The 25,020-nt window shown below is 37.8% G+C and overlaps 1 protein-coding gene across 3 annotated transcripts in view; it reads left to right on the forward strand.

The window, feature by feature from the left end:
* Nucleotides 1-25,020, forward strand: part of HYP1 (hyperosmolality-gated Ca2+ permeable channel 2.3) — a 47,187-nt gene that overhangs the window by 16,786 nt on the left and 5,381 nt on the right. For all 3 annotated transcript variants that reach the window (XM_086433708.1, XM_086433706.1, XM_086433707.1), the window contains exons 6-8: nucleotides 7,993-8,291; nucleotides 16,383-16,659; nucleotides 20,412-20,687. In XM_086433708.1, the coding sequence (XP_086289834.1) occupies nucleotides 7,993-8,291; nucleotides 16,383-16,659; nucleotides 20,412-20,687 (852 nt within the window). The remainder of the gene's footprint in view (nucleotides 1-7,992; nucleotides 8,292-16,382; nucleotides 16,660-20,411; nucleotides 20,688-25,020) is intronic.

The raw sequence follows: 25,020 nt of genomic DNA on the forward strand, positions 1-25,020 counted from the left end.
ATAAACCCAAGTACAACAAGAATAGCCATCAATAAATATAACATAATATCTATGACTATTAAAAGCAGTAATAGGAGAAGGTCCCCACACATCATAATGAACTAAATAAAAAATAACATTAAATCTATGCACGCGAGGAATATAAGATGTACGTGTGTATTTAGAAAGCTCATACACAGAGCACTGAAATTTGTGTCCACTATAAGAATTTTTTAAAGTAGGAAATAATAAACATAAGTATTGAAAATTAGCATATCTTAAGTGAGCATGCCATAAGTATAAAGTCTGGGAAGAAAAAGTATGATTCCTAGTGAGTGGGAGGATGGAAGCTGGAGCAGTAGTAGGTGGAGCTGCAAACAGGTACAGCCCATCTCTCTCATACCCCTTGCGAAAAATCTTCCTCGAAGTCAAGTCCTGAAAGACACAGTGAGTAGGAAAAAATGTTACAGAACAATTTAGAGATTTTGTTATACTACTCACAGACATAAGGTTAAGAGATATGTGAGGAATATGAAGAACATAATCAAGAAAAAAACTAGGGGTTAAGGAGATAGTACCCTTACTGTGAATATGGGTAAGAGACCCATCAGCAAGGCGAACCTCCTTATGAGTAGTAGGAAAAATGGAAGAAATAAAATGATTAGACTCATTGGTCATGTGATCAGAGGGACCATAATCAATTACCCAAGTCAGAGGAGCAGAGCCAGACTGAGAGGCATGAAATGCAGAAGAGGTACCTGGAGGTGTGGTAATAGATGCTACTGTCGAGGATGAGGGAGTTTGAGCCTGGAGCTGATCCCGTACAATAACTGTAATCTACGTCTGTAGATGTTGCAAATTAATTGTTTTAAAGGACGCAGGATCAACGGAGGTAGATTCCACAACAACAGCACGAGACTGTCCCCAAGAAGATCTCAATAGGTGGGGATAGAGTTGAAAACAGCGGGTCTTCTCATGGCCAATCTTCCTATAGTGGCTACACGTAAGACCACTACCTTTACCACGTCCACGGCTTCGATTCCCGAATCCTTGAGTACGAGAGGTAGAGAAACCCGAATTGGCTGCAAGAGCCATTTGATCTGTATCTGGAACAAAGGTAATGATAGGGGGCTGAGACTGGGAGGGAATTATACGGCGACGATGCTCATCGCTATCAATAGTTGCAAATGTCTCAAATAAGGAAGGTAGAGGAGTGGTATTAAGGATTTGGGTCTGTAATGCCTCAAACTCAGGGCGTAGACCCATGAAAAATTAATATGTCTGATGTCGAGCAATCCTCTTGACTACATACCCGGCTGCCTCGATAAACAACTTAGCCATAGATTCATAGTGTGAGAGCTCCTCCCAACGGGACTGAAGGAATCCAAAGTAATCTGCAACACTCTGATTTCCTTGGGTAGCTTGAGTAATATTTCGGTAAAGTTCATAGATCCTCGAGTCATTGCGAGCATGTGCATATGTGTTAGTAAGAGCAGACCACAAAGAAGAGACAGTCTCATGATACATAAACATAGTGTAGATGCGTTGCTCCATGGAGTTGAATAACCATCCAAGAATGGTGCAATTATCAATTTCCCATTGTTCAAATTAGGATCAGTGAGGGGTGGCTTAGGAACAAAGCTTGACAGCCAACCTGATTTTCCTCAACTACCCAAATAAAGTCGTACCAACTGGGACGAGGACTGAAAGTTATGATCATCTAGTGGGGCATTGGTTATGTGCTAGATCAAGAAATTAGCCCCAAGGGTTATGGTAGTCAATTAGTTTTGTGAGTAGTCGTCATTGCACATTATGAACAGAAAGAAACTTTGGATTGAAGGCAGATCTCCCGTATTAGTACTGTCGAAGGTCAGATAATGTTACTGATTGTTGTCGGCAACACCAAAATCAACCACAACTGATTGCTGTCAAAGTCTCTTGCTGTTGAAGATCAAAGAAAAATATTCCTTACTGTTGTTGCAGAGGAAAGTCACAAAAAAAATTTCTTCCTGCTACTGTCGAAGCCCCAACTGTTGTTGTAGGTCACAGAGACAACCTCTACTGGTAGCGCAGGTCTTTAAACCACCTTAGAGCTGCTGTAGAATTGATCATAGTGCAATTAAGAGCCTGTAGGTTGATCGCAAGACTCCCAACCACAGGCTGCTGCTGTCGTAGGGCTGTTCTAGGCCTATAGATCTGATCGCAAGACTCCCAACCACCTGTTGTTGCTATCGTAGGACTGTTCAAGGCTTGTAGGCTGATTGCAGGGCTGTTCCAAGCTTGTAAATCTAATCGCAAGTCTCCCAACCACCTATTGCTACTGTTGCAGGACTGTTCAAGGCCTATACGCTGATCGCAGGGCTGTTTAGGGCATAGAAACTGGCCGCAGAAGGCTCCAACCTCTGTCAGCTGGTGTCGCAGGCCTGTTTAGGGCATATAAACTGATCACAAAGCCTGTAGGTCTGATCATAGGCTTGTTTAGGACCTTTAGGTCTGATCGGGATGTATACAACAACACGTTGTTGTCGTCTGCCGTTGTCGCAAGTTGGATTGAGTTTGTTGGGTTGATTGAAGTTCACCCAATAACTCAAGGGTTGATAACAAAGAGAAAAAAAACCCTAACGTAGGGCAAAAATCACAGCGCAAAACTCTATTGCAGCATGTGAAGAGCTAATAAATTCTCTATCATAGCATGTGATTAAGAGAATATAAGTCAAAAAAGAAAAGAGTCACCGAAGGGGAGAAACTCCAGATGAGACTACTGCTAGGTGAGTACGGCTAGTGTAGTGGGATTAATGAGAGAAAAAAAGTTTGGAGGAGAAACGAAGATGGAAAGTGAAAGGTTTTTTGGCTCTGATACCAAGAAGAATTTTAGAAGAGAAAAGTCAAGTTCATAATGAGAGCTTGGCATATATTTTTAATCAATAATAATGGAATGGACATAAATGCCCTTACAAAGAAATAAGAAATAAAACAAAATAAACTAATATTAGTCAAACTAGAATTGACTATTTTAATATTTCCAATACTCCTTGATTAAGAACACCTCCAATTCCAACTCCCGATGCGTCACAATCTAGTTCAAAAGTCTTATCAAAGTCCGGTAAAGCTAAAACAGGAGCCTCAGTAAGTACCTTCTTCAAGAGTACAAAACTATCTTGTGTCCAGCCAAATACATTCTTCTTAAGGCAACTCATGAGAGGGGCTGCTAAGGTGCTGAAATTTCTGATAAACCTTCTATAAAAAGTGGTAAGACCATGAAAACTTCTCACTTCTTGAATGTTAAAAGGTGTAGGCCAATCCACAATCGCTTTGACCTTGTTTTCATTCATGAATACTCCACTAGAGGACATCACATACCCCAAGAAAACCACTCTATCAACAACAAAGCGAAATTTCTTGAAATTACCATAAAACTTCTCTTTCCTCAACAAATCAAACACTATTGAAAATGGAATAGATGCTCCTTCAATCCACGACTATAAACCAATATATCCTCAAAGTAGACCACCACACACATTCCAAAAGAGGTTGCAACATTTGAGTCATCACTTTAATGAAAGTGCTAGGATCATTGGTGAGTCCAAATGGCATGACAAGCCTTTCAAAGATCCCATTGTGTGTCTTGAAAACGGTTTTCCATTCATCCCTTGACCAGATTCTAATTTGATGATACCCAATTCGGAGATTGATTTTGAAAAACACTTTTGCACCGGGTAAACAATCTAAACTAGGAGTCGGAAAATAGTACTTGATAGTTATCTTGTTTATAGCCCGACTATCCACACATTCTCCAAGAACCATCCTTCTAGGGAGTTAATAGTGCTGGGACTGCACATGGGTTAAGACTAGGCCATATGTACCTTTGCTCCAAGAGCCCTTCCACTTGTTTTTGAAGCTTTTCCTTCTCTTTAGGTGTCATTCTATAGGTTGTCTTGTTTGGAAGGGTTGAACCCGGTACTAGATCAAAGTAATGTTGGATATCTTGCATAGGAGACAACTCGAAAGGCAATTCAAGAGGAAAAACATCAGCATAGTGTTCTAGAAGTTCTTCCACAACAATTGGCTTATGAAAATCACCAACTTTTTCTGTTGGAATTAAAGCAACAATGTAACCAGGAGTAAGACTTTCCTTAATAAAACTTTTGGTAGCAAATAAAGTAGGTGTAGAAGGGTTAGAATACACCTTTTCCTTCATAGGAAGTAGAGTATGTTACTGATTTTCTTTGTGAAGAGTATAGGTGTTCTTGCCGTTGTGAATTGTTTGCCGGGCATATTGCCACAATTTTCCAAGTAAGAGATGGCATGCATCTGTAGGAATCTCATCACACCACACCTTATCAAATTACTTCTTTCGGATGGAGAAACTAATCAAGCATCTCTTGGTAACTTTAACTCCATCCTTCTTCGGAAACCATGATATTGTGTAAGGATGAGAATGTTCTTCGATCGAGGTTCAATTTATCAATCACTTGTTGTGACTCCACATTCTCACAACTCTCTCCATTGATGATCAAGTTACACACTCTTCCACCAATCTTGCTAGTGGTAGAAAAGATATTGGTTTTTAACCAATCTTCTTCATTTTCATGCTTGGGATTAAGAAGAGTCTTCATCTGATTGTTAGTCCCTCTTCTTCATCAAGATCTCCACCAATGCCCTCATTGAGAGGTTGACGATAAATGGGTAGCTCTTCATTTGGTTTTGATTTCACTATTTCCTCCAATAGAAGTGCTTCATTGTGAGGACCATTTGCCTTTCTACAGTTCGAAGACTTGTGCTCGAGCTCACCACATTTTTAGCACTTGAAGTTGCCACCTGGGAGCTGATTTCCATTCCCAAATTGATTTATTTGGGACTGATTAGGTGCATTAGGATTAGACCTTACTTGTTTTCCAACCCCAGCAGCATCCCTCTTACTCATACTCGACAAGTTGCCAACCTTGGTATCAACTCAAAATGGTTGTCTGGCCCTAGAATTACCTTGGGACTGCTGTTCATACCTTGATATACTCCTATTTTGTTGTTTTTCCACCAACAAAGCTTGATAGGCCTCCAAAGCAGTCTACACATGTTGTAGACTAATCTTGAATAGAAGGCTTCAAACCACTAAGATACCTTGCAACCATTTGTTCTTCGGTTTCGTTCAAATGAACTCTTGCTACAAATTGGTAGAACTCCTCGGTGTATTCAGCTACACAGCCATGTTGTCGAAGATTGTGCAAGGCTTTATACATGGTTTGCATGTTATTGAAAGGAAGAAATTGCTCATTGAGCTTCTTTGTCATCTTGTACCAATCCTTAATCTTCCCTTTACCTCTTCAAATTCAACTCACTTGCAATTGTTCCCACCATGCAAAGGCTCTTCCCTTGAGCTTGATGGAAATTAATTTCACCCTATGCTCCTCAGAAATTTCATAATACTCGAAAACTCATTCAAAAGTATTAAGTCAATCTACAAATTCTTTCGGATTGAAACTACCTTGAAATTCCGGTAGATCTACCTTGATATTATTCTTCAATTGGAAATTACTATTCTGACTCATCCCAAAAAGATTTTCGAAGTTGGAGGTGCTCAAGTTCGAAGTATCATTGTCTCTGGACATAGAACGAGGAGTTTGAGGCCTTTGGGGTTGTTCCATTGGGGGTTGAAGGTGTTGAACCATTTCAGTTAAAGCCTCTTCGAAGGTGTTCCATCTCATCTTGCGGATTAGGACGTCGTGTTGCCCCATTTCCTTCCGGATTAATAGAGACATTGACAGGTCCCCAGCCACGTTGATTTCATCCTCGTGGTTTATTCATTTTAAATAACTGATGACACAACTTCAATAGTCGAACACTAAAATTTTCAGATATGAAATTGAAAAACAGATCTGAAAATCCGCAACTTCAATAGATCTGAAAAAATCTGCAATTTTTCACAGATCTAAAATTAGATGAACTTCTCTCCAAATTAAATTGCATTCCCTTTGCTCTGATACCAAATGATGCAACCAGATTTGGAAATTTAGACTATTTTGTGTGAAAACTTCAAGAGAAGTTGAGAAGTTAAGTAAGAAGAGAAAAATATTTCTTCAATCTATTTTATTCAACTAAAACTGGTTTACAACTACATTTGATGGCCTATTTAAAGGCAAAACAGAAACATAATCTAACTCACTCACTCCAACAACTAACTATTTTAGGTTGTACTAACCAAAATAGTAAACAACTGACTCACTAACTAACTAACTTGGACTGCATCACCTGCTCTACTTCATGTCCTTACTCTAACATCTAACTAACTTGGACTGCATCACCTGGTCTACTTCATGTCCCTATTCTCAATTCCTAATATTGTCAAAGGTAGGATTGAAATATTAGTTAGAAACTTTCTGTAAAATGATAGAGAAGGAAATCAAAAGTTTCATTTGGTGAAGTCGAAATTGATGTTCTCTAAAAAAAGAATGGTGGTTTATGGATTAGGGGATTTAAATGCATGAACACTGCATTACTACCCTAGTGGTTATGAAGGTTCGGGACAAAGCATGATCGTTTGTAGAAGAGGATCATTAAAGAAAAATATGGGGAGAGGATCTATGGGTGGGAGATCGAAGATTCAAAATTATCTTCTGGTTGTAGTGTTTGGAAAAGTATCATGAAGATTCTACCAGACTTCCATAAGAGGATTTCCTTCAAGGTGGTGAGGGAGAAAGTCAAATTTTTTGGAGGATAGGTGGTCCGGTGACTTGCTTTGTTTTTGCAATTCCCACCACTATTTTCTGTTTCATCTAAAAAAGAACAAACTATTGACTCTTTCATTATTCACAATGGAAGTGAGTTGTCACATGGCTTTGAATTTAGAAGAGGTTTTAATGATTTGGAGGTTCAGAACATTGCCAACCTAATTAATCTAATTTCACATGTTCCTATGGTGCTATCGGAAGAAGATTGAAGGGAATGGATATGTAATATGGAGAAGTCTTTCTCGGTTAATTCTTGATGTTCTTCCTTATCACTGAGATCCCTTGTGGATTCTCTAGTTGTTTCTAGTTAGGGTCCCATACTACCTTTGAAGGTGTTTTTTTTTTCTTTCTTAGGTAGTCTCTTTGGATCAAATCCTTACCAAAAATTATTTGATAAATCACAATTTGGTTATGCTTAATTTTTTATATTTTTTGTTGTAAATCTGCTGGTGGGTCGGTAGATCATTTTGTTATTCATTGTTTGTTTGTTGGGGAGATCTGGTTTTGCTTCCTATCCTTGTTCTGGGCTCCTTAGGTTTTACACTTATAAAAAAATAATAACTGGTCAAAAAGATGATTATCTACCGTTAGAGTTCTTATTTAATGTCATGTGGGCCCAATACTTATGCCTCCATACTTTTAACTCAAGAGTCCATATTCTATACTTCCCGTAGTCAGGTTGTATGCCTAACTCTTCCACATACATTAATGCCATGTGTCCAACGTCCCCAATTAGTAATGATCTCATTTATTTTCTGATACATTGAATGTCAATTAATGGTACGTATGGTGTTAATGTATATGAAGGACCAATCTTTATAAGTATCCGATACCTCTCGTTCCAAATACTTCCACTACAAAGACTAGTTCTATGTTCCTCAATTCAGCTCTTAGGGTTTTATATCCCGTAAATAGCTAGGAAAATAACATGTATCTTTATGTTTTTTGAACTATTCACTAAAAGTAGCCCTTTGGCTTTTAGTTCCTTTAAGAATTTTGGGTTGCTTGAACTAGACCTGGAAGCAATGTTCTTAGATTTTTCACTATTATTTGGCATTAGTGGGCCTTTCTCATACTTGAGATGTGTTGTCTTCAAATCGGGTGGTTTTCTCAATTGTTCTGAAGCATAACATACACTTTCTGCACTGATCCTAAAAGCTGAAGTTGATGCTCTTGCAATTCTTTTTCTATGTTAGGGTACTGTTCTGAGGTGAGCATGATAGATATTTTACATGCCTTATCATTCTATTTTGCATTTTTTTTTTTTTTTTGGGGGTCAATTTAACAGGAATTCCCAGCCGCTTTTGTGTCCTTCAAGTCCCGGTATGGTGCTGCAATTGCTTTGCACATCCAACAGTCAGTTAATCCTACAGAGTGGGTCACAGAACAAGCACCTGAGTGTGCCGATGTTTATTGGCCCTTTTTTTCTGCGTCATTCATGAAGAGATGGATTTCTAAGTTGGTGGTTATTGTCGCTACGGTTCTCCTGTCGGCGCTATTCCTTGTGTTTGTGGTATTTGTGCAAGGTCTTGCCAATCTGAATCAGTTGGAGACTTATCTGCCATTTCTCAAAGGCATATTGGCTATGTAAGTGGTTACTTTGTCTTCAGTTGTGCCCTCTTAAAATAGCCTTTTTCGGTTCACTTTATTATATCTCCAATTGTTGTACGATTTTTATGTAATTGGACCCATGTTTTTTCTCACATGACATGGTTGGATCCTTCCTTCTTAAATTTTTAAGCTAGTTCATCTTATTATATTACTTAAATTATTAAGGCATTAAATTTTGGTATCAAGGAGTATTTTCACCTCTCAGGGTAGGGAAATTTTCAATCCAATGTGGAAATAATGCATTCTTCCGGGAAATATTGGCAATATCGTGGAAATGAGGGAATTATTGAGAATGTTTTCATTGAACATTCATGATGTTCTGTTACAATCATGAAAACACACTCGAGTCATAAAACTACAAAAGGCAATCACATATAGTGATGAATGAATGTCCATGGTATCTATTTCACCATGGCCAAGTTATCTAAGAACTTATCAGCTAAACATTGCAATGACCATACATGAAATAATCATGTTATTTAAGTGCATAAAGCTAAATACAGATACCATGTAATTATGAGGACCTAAATTTCCCCTATACCCTCGACACTTGATTAATTGCCCCCAAGGTTCAAAACTTTGTTTCATTTTGGAATGCATCATTCTAGCTGAGTCCATCTTGGATAGTCTCGGTAAACTTTTCGAGACGAACCTAGAAAAATCAAAATTTCTGCAAGTTTAGTTTAGATCCTTGGAAGGCAAAATGCATACTCATACACAGACAAAAAATACAATCAAATGTTGGTAGAGTCTTGATGAAAAATGGAAAGTAATTAACTGAATTAAAAGGAGGAAATTATTCTCTGCCTTCCCTTCAACCCATTACATCGTTTTAAAGACTCGTGTCTCAGATCTCTCCTAAGAAATAGGAACAGACTAAGAAAAATTCAAAATTCAAAATTCAAAAGATAATAACAGATCCTAAACTAATTTGCAGATTTATTGACTCAATCACATCCTACATGGCAGGATAAGATGTTGGAGGCGTAACAATACTTCCCCGTTGCGGTCTGACTTGTCCTCAAGTCGCAAAGTCCAAAACTCGGCTCACAAATTCTTCATAGAACTCCCATGTAGCATCTTCTGCTGGACAGCCCTCCCATTGAATCAGCAACTTAGTACTAGCACGCTTTTGATGTTTGAAGACTCCACGATCCAGAATTTTTGTTGGACGCCAAGCATGTGACTCTAATTCGGACAAACATGGAAGAGTTGTGCTTGGAGAAATTGAGTCACCAATTCGATTCTTGAGTAAAGATACGTGAAAAACCGGGTGAATCCTTGATCCTTTTGATAGTGCAAGCTTATATGTGATGGTTCCAATATGAGCTTGGACTCGACTTATGGACCCTCTTGTACTTCAGAGAGTGTTGGCAATAAGGTTGGAGCTTAAGAAAAACCCAATCACCTACATTGAATACTCGTTCTGCACATTTTCGATCAACCTGTGTTTTCATTCGATTCTGGGCAGCATAAAGAGTGTCCTTTAAAAATTTAAGGAGCTGGTCACGATCACATAGTGCAGTATCAACAACATGTACACTTGTGGATGTAAGTGTCTATAAGTGGTGGTAGACGTCCATATGCTGCTTGAAAGGGTGACATTTTGATAGTGCCGTGGTAAGAGGTATTGTACCAGAATTCTGTCCGAGGAAGATACTTGATCCATTGATGGGGATGATGTCCTGCAAAACACTGTAGATATTGCTTGATAGATCGATTAACAACCTCTGTTTGTCCATCAGATTGGGGATGATAAGTTGTACTTTTGCATTACTTAGTGCCTTGCAATTGAAAGTAAGCCTCCCAGAATTGACTGATGAAAACAGGATCCCTATCACTGATGATAGATCTGGGAATGCCATGTAGTTTAGCAACATCACAAAGGAAAAATTCTGCTATGATTGAAGCTTTGTAGGGTGTGACAATGGAGTGAAATGGGCATACTTATTGAATCAATCAACAACGACCATGATGGAAGTCTTATGGGCCGAATTAGGCAGCCCATCAATAAAATCCATAGACACATCAGTCCATACTTTGCAACGGATTGGTAAAGGTTTCATATTTCACATGTTGGCATACTTCGCACTCCGCCACATACCATTTGGTAGCCTTTTTTAGGCTTTTCCAATAGAGAGTGGTTGAGAGACCCTTTTGTAGGTGGGTAAGAAACCAGAATGTCCACCAATTGGAGTGGCATGGAACTCATGTAAAATCCTTTGGCACCATGGGGAGTCAGATGGTAGAACAATTCAGCCTTTGTATCGCAGAATTTCATTATTGATTGAGTAGTGTGGAATCAAGTTTGGGCCATTTTTGAGTTGTTGAATGATGGTGGTAAGAGCTACATTTTGCCAATTATCTAAGAGGATCTCATCCATAGCTGAAAATATAGGGCCCATTATAATATGGGTTACAAAATATTCTTGTAAGCGGGAAAGGGCATCAACTGCAACGTTCTCCTTACCTTTGCGGTATACGATCTCATAGTCATACCCAATGAGTCTTGTGAGCCATTTATGTTGCTCCATTGTGGGTTAACCGTTGGTCCATAGAATATTTTAAGGTTCGATGGTCCGTAAGGATCTTGAAATGTCGCCCATGCAAGTATGGATGCCACTTGGATATGGCAACGACGATAGCCATCATCTCTTTGTCGTACACCGATAAATCAAGGTATTGAGCAGCCAATGATTTGCTAAGATAAGCAATGGGTTGGCCACCTCGTGATAACACTGCACCGATGCCCAATCCAGAGGCGTCACATTCAAGTACAAACTCACGAGAGAAATCTGGTAAAGCCAAGGTGGGTGTACTAGATAAGGCCTTTTTTAGTGCTTCAAATGCTTTTTCAGCTTAAGGGGATCGATAAAAAGAGTTTTTACAGAGCATTTGATTGAGTGGAGCCGCTATCTTTCCATAATCCTTAACAAATTTCCGATAGTAATCGGTGAGACCCAAGAATCCTCGTAAGGATTTTAGAGATGAAGGCTTCGGCCATAAGTTCATAGCTTCAATTTTTGATGGATCAACTTGAACCACCATAGCTGAAATTATGTGGCCAAGATATTCTACTTACCTTTGAGCAAAAGAACATTTATTCCTCTTATAGGTGGTGCTTTTGGAGTGTGTGGGACATTATTGCTAGATAAACATGGTGGGTATCCAAATCAAGGCTATAGACGATTATATCGTCAAAAAATACCAATACAAATTGTCGAAGGAAGGGACGAAAGACATCAATCATAAGACTTTGGAAAGTTGCCAGTGCATTTGAGAGGCGAAATGGCATAACGAGAAATTCGTAATGACCTTCATGCGTTTGAAATGCAGTCTTAGGCACATCGGCTTCAATGACTCTTATTTGGTGATAACCGAATCGAAGGTCTAATTTTGAGAAGATGGAAGCTCCATGTAACTCATCTAAGAATTCATCAATTATTGGAATCGGATATCTGTCTTTGACCGTGATATGGTTAAGAGCACGGTAATCAACGCAAATGCGCCACGTCCCGTCTTTCTTTCTTTCTTTTTATCCAAAAGAACCGGTGTAGAAAATGGGCTTGTGCTAGGTCTAATGATGCCGGCATCGCACATTTCTCTTACCAATATTTCGATTGAATTTTTTTGTAAGTGGGATACCTATAAGGCCTGACATTGGTAGGGGTACTACCAAGCAACAATGGAATGCGATGGTCTTGACATCAATGAGGCGGCAACTCACTTGGTTCGGCAAATATATCAGAAAATTGTTGCAGTAGTGAGAAAACTGACGGTTCTAGTTGCGACTCCTTAGTTGGAAGAGAATGCAAGAGACATATGTACAGTCCTTGCCTTTGTTGCAAGAGTAGATGATGAAATTCTGAATCATCATTCATTGTATCAAGGATGAAGAAATGCCTCTGAGAATGACTTGATGTTGTTGGTGTTTGAACCTCATAGTTAGTTTACCGAAATCCCAAGTAATGACTCCAAGGGTTGGCAACCATTCCGTGCCAAAAATCACTTCATAACCGCTTACAGGTAATATGAAAAAATCTGAAATGAATGAGTGCCCTTGAAGAGATAATTCCACTTTGTTGCAACAACCGGGACTTTGCACCTTGTAGTCGTTAGCCACTGTGATACTAATCGGATTAGTGCGAGTTATAACCAGACCACATTGCTTGGCGATGTGTGGGTGGAGGCAGTTATGAGTTGATCCAAAATCAACTAAGATAGTGACTACTGTTTTTTTTTAATTCATCCAAAAGCTGCATAGATCCTGACCGTTGTGTAACCGCTAAGGCATTTAAAGAGACTTCAATAGCGGATGTGTCATCATGTTCTTGCTCAGATGCAACATTAGATTCGTTCTCTTCCTCCATCTCAAGAAGCAACAATTGCGGCTTCTTGCAATGATGGCTAGGGAGAAAGTGCTCATGGCAGTTGAAGCACAACCCTTTGAGTCTACGTTCTTGCTGCTCAGCCATACTCAACCGTCACATAGGTAATGGTAGTATTTCAACAGGTGGGGATTTGTTGGAGTTTGTCCTGTCCATGTTGCGGGTGGATTTGGTATAGTCGGAGTTGATGGTATAGATGGTTGAGGCAAGGGACGTGCGGTACGGATCGGTTGTCGTCGTGATACGGTAGAAACAATTGCGGTAATTGCTTCTTCTTGTTGTTTAGCAACTATGCAAGCTTGAACTAGTGTGAGAGGATTTAGCAACTTAACTCCAACTCGAATGTCCTCATGTAAGCCTGAAATGAAGCAACGTTCAGGCAAGACAAGGCTTCGGTTGGCAAGCCTCTCAAATCTAGCTTGATAGTTGTAGACAGTAGTGGTCTGGTGTAGTTTAGATAACGTCCCTTCAGGATCATCATCTTCAGTGGAGCCAAACCACGAACACAAAGCACGACAGAATGCGTTCCAAGAGGGTCGTCCCACTGTCCTTGCCTGCCACTGGTACCATGGAATGACATCCCCAATAAGGTGAGCAGATGCTAAGTCAACCATGTTTTCATCAGGAACGCCATTCAATCCTTGGTATTGTTGTGCTCGAAAAACCCATCCCTTCGGGTCATTGGTGGGAAAATTAAGGCGTATGGGGCGGCCTTGGAAACCATTGAAGAGGGGTTGAGCTTGATGTGTTGGCTGTCAAGGAAGCGAAACAGGAGGTTCATCGTGTGGAGGTGGCCTTGGCTGTGGAAGATCCTTAGTGAGGCTGCTCTGGATTGAGAGAACAGCTGCTGAGAGTTCCCCCATTCGCGTAGTCAGATCGGCGATCTCTTGCCAATTGATTTGAAGTTCATATTTGAGTGCATTGGCAGAGTGGGGACGACCTTGTTGAAGCCTGGTGGTGGTGGCGTCGTCATGGTCTTAGGATTAATGGCTCTGATACCAAAATGGTAGTCTTGTTGAAAAATGGAAAGTAATTAACTAAATTAAGAGGAAATTCTTCTCTGCCTTCCCTTCAACCCATTACATCCTTTTAAAGACTCTTGTCTCAGATCTCTCCTAAGAAATAGGGACAAACTAACAAAAATTCAAAATTCAAAATTCAAAAGATAATAACAGATCCTGAACTAATTTGCAGATTTATCACATCTTACACGGCAGGATAAGATGTTGGAGGCGTAACAAATGTGTTTAGATACATTTAAAAAAAGAAGAAGAAGAGGGAGATTTGAATCTCTGCAAAACACGACCATTCGAAGGACAATAGTGCATCAGCAAGAGAGAGAGTTCATGCTGCCTTAGATCAGTCAAACTCGAGAAAAGCGCTGGTCTCTTACTCTCTTTAGGGTATTATAGATAAAATATTTGGTTTGTATTTTAAGGAGTTGGGTAGGTATAACCAAGGTTTAAATCTTGTTTCGAGGCCATGTTTAGGTCAAGGAGAAAATCAAAATGGTCTCAGCCGAATTTTGACCATGACTAAAAGTCCAGGTTTATTTTGCACCCGTATGAATGATTGATTGACAGATTCATTGACCAATGAATAATTTTGATTGCCCCAAGGAAACAGAAAAGTAAACTATCATGATTTGAGTTTTCTTGCCTTTCAATATAAGCATTTTTTGACTAGCCTATAAACTATTATAGACTGGCCCAGTCCAACCCGACAAATGACCAAGTCATGCCCAATCCTAGCATAGACCAGGGCAAGACCAAGTTTTTTTTCCCTGACAGAAACATTACCTTGGGAGAAAATTATGAACTTTGGCTCATTGATTGATATTAGTTGTTTTCTCCAATTATGTGTGCATTTTGTGGATACGGGTGCTTGATTGCTTATTGAAACATTAAACATACTTTAGTCCAATCTGTTATTGTAGTCTTAGTATATTGGTATCCACCATTGCAGATCTACGTCAAAAATTGTGATATTTAAATAATTAGCTGTAAGACTGATTTTATAACCAAAAAAAAAAAAGAACATTTTTTCTAGCAATATTTATCACTAAATAATTGTGATGGACGTTTCAGAATGTTTCGTTTCATCTCGAGGGTTGTTTTGGTTTTTTCCACTTGAACAAAACATTGTCTCGTGATAACATTTTGAACCTTATATGCCACTAGCATCATAAAACCCATTTCTAATCATTCCATGTTTTCTATTACGGACTTCTAGGAGCCTTTATATGTAATCTAACCTAATTTAGAAACTTGGTGCATGCACAGACTTGAGACTACAGACTACTGAGGGATGAAATTCATTCACTTGCATTTGTGCCAGCACTAGAAAAAGCTCCGGTTTTAATGTCGCTACTACTACTGTACAGCCTACTGAGGGATGGAATTCATTCACTTGCATTTGTGCCAGCACTAGAAAAAGCTCCGGTTTTAATGCCGCTACTACTACTGTACAGCCTTTTCTCTGGTTCAAAGACTCACGGTCCCCGTTTACCAACAACGGAGGAGCCACCACACTAGTAGGCATAACTATTAATTTTTTCATCAGCAACCATGAAGTCAGGGTTTCGTTCGCCACTCAACCCAACCCCCCACCCCCCATGCCCCAAACAAGAAAAAACCTATTATTACTTTCTTGCAACCATTGTAGCATTGAAAGCCAATACTTGAAGCTCATTCGAAATATTATTATCTTCATTCTCATCCTTCCGCTCCAAATCTATAGGTTTGGGAGCCCATAAGGCATAAACTACTCGCCCCTACACCCCCCCAAAAAAATGACTTCTTGACCACAAAATAATGTTGGAGAAGAATCTGCAGTATCTACTTTTACTGTTATCTTGATGAATAAAATAAGGTTAATCTAGGATTAAGTTCTCAAAAGATCTACATCACAAAATGCCACTCTGTCAGTTGTCCTGTTCACTTCTCTATGGATGAGCATCCTTCAAGTCTAAATTTGAAGCAAGTCATAGATCATGGATCGAAGATCCCAACTAATCAATCTTGAAGCTTTGGAGTTATCGCTGAGAGCCTCAACCACAACAATGAAATTACTTTGAAGCTCCTTATGCTCCATTAGATATTGACTAGTTTACCTATCAAAGAAAGACATTGACAAGTTAGGGTTGTGCTGATAGAAATTGAACTAAAGCAGAAATTGGTGTATTATTGCTCTAAGCATCCTATTTTTAGCTTATATAAGCACTTCGTTTAGTATATATTAGCTAATGAACGCAGGTGCCAGCTAGCTTAGTTGGTAAAGTCTTTGGGTGATGATACCAGAGACCTGGGTTCAAATCCTGCCAGCACCAAGTTACTTAACTCCTTAAAAACAGGCTTGCCAATCAATATATATAATATTAGCTAATCAATGAGCAAAAGTGTGATGTTTTGTTGTGTGTGGTTGTAGGTTACCATAATTGCATTTAAACATCATAATGTTTAGTTATTTAGGCTTTAAATATGATTTAGGATTTAGGTAGTAAGAAAAGATCTGAAGAGAGATGCCTTGACAGAAGATATAGGTTCGGATTGTGTTGAATGGGTGGTTTTGGTTTAAATTGTGCAATTTTGATATGCATGCCTAGTTCTAGCACCCCCTCCCTGCAAGTAAATCAAGTTCAATCCTAAGATACTAAACCATGGTATTTATCAATATGCAGAACATTTGTAAGTCAAGTGATCACAGGATATCTTCCCAGTCTCATTCTAAAGTGGTTTTTAAGCATTATACCTCCAATCATGAAGATCTTTTCCTCGATGCAAGGATATATCTCCCATAGTGAGATAGAAAAAAGTGCTTGCACCAAAGTACTGTTATTCACTATATGGAACATTTTCTTTGCGAATGTACTATCTGGATCACTCTTATCTCAACTTAACTTTATCTTGGAGCTCAAGAACATCCCTATGACACTTGCTGTGGTTGTTCCAGGACAGGTGAGAAAACATTTGCATCATTCGTTACCATTGTTAAATATATATGATATATTAGTTTTTGATAATTATATGAATTTATTTTATTATTTGAGAACCATCTGGATCACAAAATTCATAGTGCATGATGATTATATTGTCACCATATATGGTTCTCCTCCCTTCTTTTATTTCCATGATTACTTTTTTTAGGTGTGGAATAAAATGCACAATTCTCAAGGAAAAATGTAGCCCTTTTATATCATTATATATATGATTCTTCATCCATATGTAAATAATGTAAACATATATAAATGGACTAAGCCTCATGCAGAACATTACATCAACTTCATACTTCAGGAATATTTTGATATCAAGGATGATGCCATGAATTTCCTCCTTTACCTTTGAAAGATCTCATGTTGCTTCCCTTCCAAAAGTCCCCATAAATTCGCAATAGTAAGAAACCTCCCAATCATCTCTCTTCTGAAAGAGAAAGCATTGGTGTACCAACTACTATGCACATTTAAAATTGATCTTGGAAGAATCGAACAAATCCCTGATTTATTGAAGAAAAAACCCCAACAACCTTAGCAAGATCACACTAAAACAAGAAATGATTAACAGATTTTTATTGGCTTTGCTCATGGATGTCGGCACTAAATTTGCACTCTAGATACTTTGTTCTACTTATGCTAAAGCCCTTGGACACCAATATCTCTCTCCATGATTCTAGTTTTGCATTGACTCCCTCTTAATCTCATCTATTAATGTAGATCAATTGCAAATAACTTACAACAAGGTATCCGGTATGTGCTCTTGAATGTGAACAATTATTAATTATTTCATCTATAACTAGAGAAAATAAATAGAAACTCAAGGTTGATCCTTGATGTAAACCAATTGTAATTGGGAACTTATTTGTCTCTGCTTCATTTGTTCTAAACTTTATCACAACCCTCTCATACATATCCTTAGTTATATCTACTAATCATTCGGGACTCCTTTCTTTCCCAATACACATCAAATTAACTCTTTAGATACTTTGTCATGTCTTATCTACGTCAATAAAAATTATATCGAGATTTTTTTTTTCTATACTTCTCTAATATTTACTTAAATAGATATTTGGCTGTGATGGTTAATCTACCAGGCATAAATCCCATGGTTCTTTGATACATTCGTAATCTTAACTTTGTACAATCACTTTTTCCCGTAGTTTCATAGTGTAGCTTATAAGTTTAATACCTTGATAGTTGGTACAATTTTGTATGTCTCCTTTATTCTTATTTATAGATACTATAATGCTTTTTCTCCATTGTTCCAACATCTTTTCAGTTTTTAAAATATTATTGAATAACTTAGTTAGCCAGGGAAATTCAAAACTTTCCATGCATTTCTACACATCTACTGATATATGCTTCGGATCTTGCATGGATCTCTCACTAACCCAAAGAAGTTTTGGTGGACCAAGATAATAATTTCTAAGAATAACCACATTACCTTCCCTAATCTCTTCATTTCTTTTCAAGACACTCATCCTCAATTTCAATGCACATGTTTTCAAAAATTAATTTCATAAAATAAAACCATAAATAATTACAGGTAATGTGTGAAAATTTATAAATTAGTAGTGAAGAAGACATGTAAGAACCATTCAAAAAATATTTTCAATTATAGGATTTCATGAACTCTAATGGGTAGTTGCATGTATAATCTGACTTTTATAATTAAGGCGTTATTTTTTTATATATATGATAATCATATGTAAAATATTTTTATTAATTATTAATTATTAAAATATGGTAGGTGGCAACGGATCGGTTCGGTATCGGATCAATGCCACTCCAATACCGATCCGAATTTTTTTAAAGATGTACCCAATCCGATCCAAACGGATGAATGAATATGTGAAGTGAATCCAGTTCGTTTCATTTCATCCTTAATCTGAAACCAATCCGAACACATGCCTTATTTTCAAATTATCAATGTTCAATAAATTTAAAATATAGAAAATCAAATAAAATTTAAAAAAATCTACTTTCCTACTACAAATATAGTGGGAAATCAAAAAGACAAAAATGTTTTATCTACAAAAATGTTTTATCTATATGTATTGATATGAAATTAAGAATAATAAAAAAACATTATTGAAATATGTTCGGTTCGGATCGGATTGGGGTACATCCAAATCCGATCCGAAATTATTTCGGATCTAAGATTTCAATCAGAATCCGATCTCATCCAAAAATCCGATTTTTCATGTTTTTTCGAATCGGTTTGGACCGGTTTGGACATCGGGTATATTTCAGATCATTGCCAGGCCTAAAATACGGGTCCTCACCCTACTACATTTACTCCTATAATTCAAATGCATTTTTGAGGCCGAAAAAGGTCATTCCTTTTTTTATTTTCGCAACAACTGTTTTTTGTGGCTTCTGATGACAATTTTTTATTTTTTTATGTCGACCATTTGATTTAGTAGGCTAAACACTTAGGTTTTGTAGGAAGTTTGATAAAATATGGAATCTAGCTTCGGTCATGGTTGAGACTAAGATTTGTAAGAGGGAATATAAGAAAAACCTTATGGAGGGTGCTAGTCCAAGGAAACCCAAAAGTTCACGAATGAACTAGAAAAACCCTAAAGATGAATCTCATTCAATAATGAATATATCTTTAAGAATGTTCTCATAAAATTGTATAAGAAACAAAATCATAGAACCTAGCTTATGCTCTGAGTAACAAATTAGGACTTCTTTCTAAAGAAACATAAATATTTTTTCTAATAATGACTAAAATACCCCAAACTTTTTGTTACATATCATTATACCAAAACTTCTAACACAATTGTGACACTAAAAATCTGAATCTGCATAAAATTCATGAAATAGGTGCAGATCTCTGAATGGGATTTTCAATTATATTAAATAAAAAATCATGATGTCTATGCCCGGGGGATTTGATAACCCGAATTCCTTTACTTGGCACACATTCCTTGTGGAAATAATTAGTGATATTGATCGCTTTCCATATGATTTAGAACCTACTACTTTGGTCCGCATTGGGTTTGTATCAACATCAACGTCTCTAACCTTCTTATCAACACTTCTTGGATGAGAAATATCACAGAAGTCAAGGTGCTGAGTTGGAATCCCATTCTGAGGATTTTTGTGGTTTCGAAAAATCTAGCTTCAAGAGAAACAAGAATGGAGAGCTTCCCACCTTTTTTGCAGGACCTTTGTTCTTAAGTATGCTGATTTTTAGAATGAATTATTGTCAATCTCCTACGAACAAGACTACCCTAAGATTCATAATTATACAAATAGGTTTTTCTCTGACCTTTGAAGTTTTATCTGTTCCCCCCTTCTTTTGGCTGTTCAATTCATGGTTAGAGTCGGTGTGGTTTCTTTCTTTCTTGCTCTTTTCTTTTTTTGCCCATCCAAGAGGTGGGTCACAAATTGACAGCAACAAAAAAGTCTACACCGTGTACAATGATGTAACCCTTTCGATGCAATAAAATTGTAGAATAATGTTGGATGATAATTCTTTTGATTAGTAGAAATTTTAGTAAAGAGAATAGGAGGATGAGAATTACTAGGAGTACTTGACAAGTAAAAAACCTGAATATGAACGATAGTTTCTAAATTCTAATTGCTCTGTAAAATCTTGCTACCTGCTTGTTTTCTCAGTAAAATGGATGTATCGTTTCTTCTGAAACCATCTCTGAATGCTGTGATGATTTAAGATTATTTTACTGTTGGTTATTTTGGGTACAGGCATCATTCTTCATCACATATGTTGTCACATCTGGATGGACCAGTCTATCATCAGAACTTTTTCGGATGAAACCTCTCATTTGCAATTTTATAAGAAGAAAGTTCACAAGAAGTGCTGATGATGAATTCGATGTGCCATCTATTCCTTATCACAGTGATATTCCTGGAATTCTCTTCTTTGGACTTCTGGGTTTTACATACTTCTTCCTAGCTCCACTAATTCTGCCTTTCCTCTTGGTGTACTACTGTCTTGGATACATTATCTACCGTAACCAGGTTAGTGGAACTCTTCGTTTACTTTGTTTTATGCCTTCTGTAAATGTCATGTTGCCATTTTAAAAACTCAGGTTAAGCTCCATGGTAGATTTGAAATTTATTTATTTATTTTTTTTAATCTTTCTTGAGATTTAATTTTACTTGTTTTACTTTGGATGGAGAATATTTAATTGCAAAGATGGTAGAGGCAACGTTTGAAAATATCAAAGTAGTATTTGCTTAGAATAGACTTTGTTTAGGTGTATTTGGTACTTGCTTTAGTTGTAACTTTTTTTTTTTTTTTTGATAAGCGAAACTTTATTGCATAGAGGACAAGATGTCCTCTAGAGAAGATACAAACAAGAAGAAGACAAGAAAAACAAGACAAGAGAACCTAAAACCAGAAAGATAAGGAGGATCACGCTTAACACACTAGATCCCACCTAAACAAAAAGTTTTCAAAGAAAAAGCCTCTAAACTCTTTAAATTGGTTACACCAATAAAATAGAAGAAGTAGATTTGAGAGTTTTAGGATTAGGGTTTTTGTGGAGAAGAAGAAAAGAGATGAAGAGAGAGTTGTTTTATTCTCTCTCTCACTCATATATATATATTAACATCATAAGAGTGTTACTAATAACAAAAGAACCCTTGGAAGATTAGAAATTACCAAGAATAAGAATTTCTACACTCCCCCTCAAGTTGGTGCATGTATATTTTTCATGCCCAACTTGTTAACAATGCTATGAAAATGTAAACTACTCAGCCCCTTAGTAAGGATATCAGCCAACTGATATTCAGTTTGCACGAATGGAGTACAAATGTGTCCAGATTGCAACTTTTCTTTGATGAAGTGCCTATATACCTCAATGTGTTTAGTTCTATCATGTTGAACTGGGTTATGAGCAATACTAATGGCTGCCTTATTGTCACAATACAAACTCATCGGCCCATGAATAGGAAAGTTCAATTCGGTTAAGAGGATTTGAAGCCATAGAAGCTCGCACACCCCATGAGCCATAGACCGAAACTCAGCTTCTGCACTGGATCTTGTAACCACTGTCTGTTTCTTACTTATCCAAGAAACAAGATTACTCCCAACAAATACACAATATCCAGAGGTGGAACGACCATCTGACACTGATCCTGTCTAATCTGCATCTACGTAGGCTTCAACACGCAAACTACCATGACAAATATATAATAAACCTTGTCCAGGAGTGGATTTTTTAAGTACCTTAGGATTCTATAAGTAGCATCTAAATGAGTTGCAGTTGGTGCATGCATAAACTGGCTTACCACACTAACTGCATAAACAATATCTGGGCGGGTTAAGGTGAGGTAAATAAGCCAGCCCACAAGTCTCTGATATCTCTTAACACCAATGCAGGGTTCACCATTAGACTCACGAAGCCTATCACAAGGCTTGCAACTCATCATACCTGTCTCATGAAGGAGATCCATAACATACTTCCGTTGCGAGATGAAAATACTCTTCTTTGATCTAGCAACTTCAATCCCAAGGAAGTATTTCAATTGACCCAAGTCCTTAATCTCAAACTCCTTTGCTAACTGGTATTTTAATTTTTTCATTTCATCCTAGTTATTACTAGTCACTACAATGTCATCAACATAAACTATGAGAGCAGTAATTTTCTCATTAGAATGTTTAATGAATAATTTGTGGTTAGCTTGACTCTGCTTGTAACCATACCCCACCATGGCACAGTGAAACTTTTCAAACCATGCTCTAGGAGACTGTTTCAAGCCATATAACGCCTTTCTTAGTCTACACACTTTCCCTTCAACAGCTGGACATTTAAAACCAGGAGGAGGTATTATATACACTTCTTCTTCCAAGTCACCATGCAGAAAAGCATTCTTCACATCAAATTGTAGCAATGGCCAATCTTGATTGGCTGCAAGGGATAACAGCACTCTAATAGAGTTCATTTTTGCTACCGGAGCAAATGTTTCACAGTAGTCAATGCCATAAGTTTGAGTGTAACTCTTTGCGACAAGTCTGGCTTTATACCTATCCACTGATCTATCTGGGCGATGCTTCACAGTAAAGATCTATTACATCTCACTGGTTTTTTTTCTCTAGGAAGAACAACCATATCCCAAGTATTATTCTTTTCAAGGGCATGCATTTCCTCCTCCATTGCCTTTTTCCAACTTGGTTGAGACAGGGCATCAACAACACTACGAGGAACAGATATTGAAGACAAAGCAATAGCAACAACACGATAGGAGGAAGACAAAGCATCATATGAAACAAAATTGGAGATAGGATGTCGAGTTCATGACCGAACACCTTTTCTAATTGCAATGGGAAGATTAGAATTATCAACTTTCAGGAGCAGGGATATGACCTTTGACGGATGGATTTGGGGAGGTTTCTTGGTTGGGCTCATGAGGACACTATTTAGTGCCTTTGTCACGTCAAAAATACGTAAGTAATTCTTTCTCTTATTGTATAATAGGAATCTCTCTCTGGCCATTATTATTGCCAACTTGTAATTCTTTCTCTTGTATAATAGGAACCTCTCTCTGGCCATCATCACCATTGTTATGATTACTATCAACATTGTCAAAGGGAAGAGGAAGAGGACAAGACAACAACTCTTGGGGAAAAAACATTTCTCTACTTTCATTTGTCTCTCCCTGGAGAAATGTGTTCCAAGAGGAATAAAAGGAGGTAGACTCAAAAAATGTTACATCCATAGATACAAAATATTTACGAGAAGGGGGATGATAATATTTATAACCATTTTGATTAGAAGGATACCCAAGAAAGACATATTTGATGGCTTTAGGGTCAAGTTTGGTGCGGTTAGCTCGAGATACATGAACAAAACATACACACCCAAAGACTCTGGGGGGGAATGAGAAACACCTTATCAGGAGAAGACAAAACCTCAATGGGAATTTAAAATCTCAAGACACGCGAAGGCATGCGATTAATAATAAACGTAGCAGTTAAGAGAGCATCCGACCAAAACACTTTCGGTACATTCATAGTAAATAAGAGAACTCTAGTAACTTCCAATAAGTGACGATTTTTTCTCTCAGCCACGCCGTTTTGTTGAGGAGTACTTACACAAGTGGTTTGGTGAATGATACCATTCTCTCTAAAAAATGAAGCAAGATCATCAAACATGTATTCTCCACCATTATCAGATTTAAGGACTTTAATTTTTACACAAAATTATGTTTCAATCATTTTGTGAAAGAGTTTAAATACAGAATACACATCACTTTTAACTTTGAGTAAGTAAACCCAAGTAACATGAGAAAAATCATCCACAAACGTAACGAAATAACGAAAACCACGTAATGAGGTAACTGGGGAAGGTCCCCACACATCAGAATGAACAAGAGAAAAAGGTTAACTGCTTTTCTTACCACTGGCAGGATAAGAGGTTCGACAATGCTTAGCAAATTCACACATCTCACACTGAAGATCTGACACAGAAATAGAACAAAATAACTGAGGAAACAAGTGTTTAAGCAACAAAAATGAGAGATGGCCAAGGCGCCTATGCCATTGTAATAACTCCTCAAAATGATGGCCACTCCGAACAGTAGATGGAAGTTTCTGGACTGAGGTAGCAACTCGTGATGGGGGATTCAAAAAATAAAGTCGTCCTTCCTCATGCCCCGTACCAATCATCCTCCTCGTATCCAAGTCCTGGAAAACACAATGAGAAGGAAAAAAAGTGACTACAATTTAATGATTTCGTGATATGACTCACAGAAAAGAGGTTTAAAGAAAAATTAGGAACATGAAGAACAGATGATAAGATCATAGATGGATGAGCAATAACATTATCCTTGCCAGCTATAGAAAAATAAGAACCATTGGCAACTTTTACTTTGTCCCTACCAGAACATATATGATAGGATGAAAAAAATGAAGACATACCAGTGATATGATCCGATGCCCCTGAATCAATAACCCAAGAGCTGTTAGGAGTGGAAACAAATGCACTGAAGGCTGAGGCCGAAGTACCTAAGTAAGTTATCGTAGATGTAAAAGCCGTACTAGGAGGCTCCAATTGAGCCATAAAACATCGAAAAGCCTCAATCTCACATCGAGAGAGGTTAGTACTATCAGATGCCGGTGTTAGAGTTGGAGTAGGCTCTAATGTCTCCATGGAAGTAATAGAAAGAGCATTTAAACCCCTTCTACTATTGTAACGACTGCCTCCTCGGCCAACAGTGAATGAACCTCTATGTGATGGACGGCCATGAAGATCCCAACAAGTATCCTTAGTATGGCGAGTACGACCACAATTGTTACATTTCAACTTATCTTTATCATCAACAGTTGTGCCTGAACGACCACCACCTC

This window comes from Akebia trifoliata, chromosome 3 (genome assembly GCF_017979445.1).
Source record: "Akebia trifoliata isolate Shusen 1 chromosome 3, ASM1797944v1, whole genome shotgun sequence".
Classification (NCBI taxonomy): Eukaryota; Viridiplantae; Streptophyta; class Magnoliopsida; order Ranunculales; family Lardizabalaceae; genus Akebia; species Akebia trifoliata.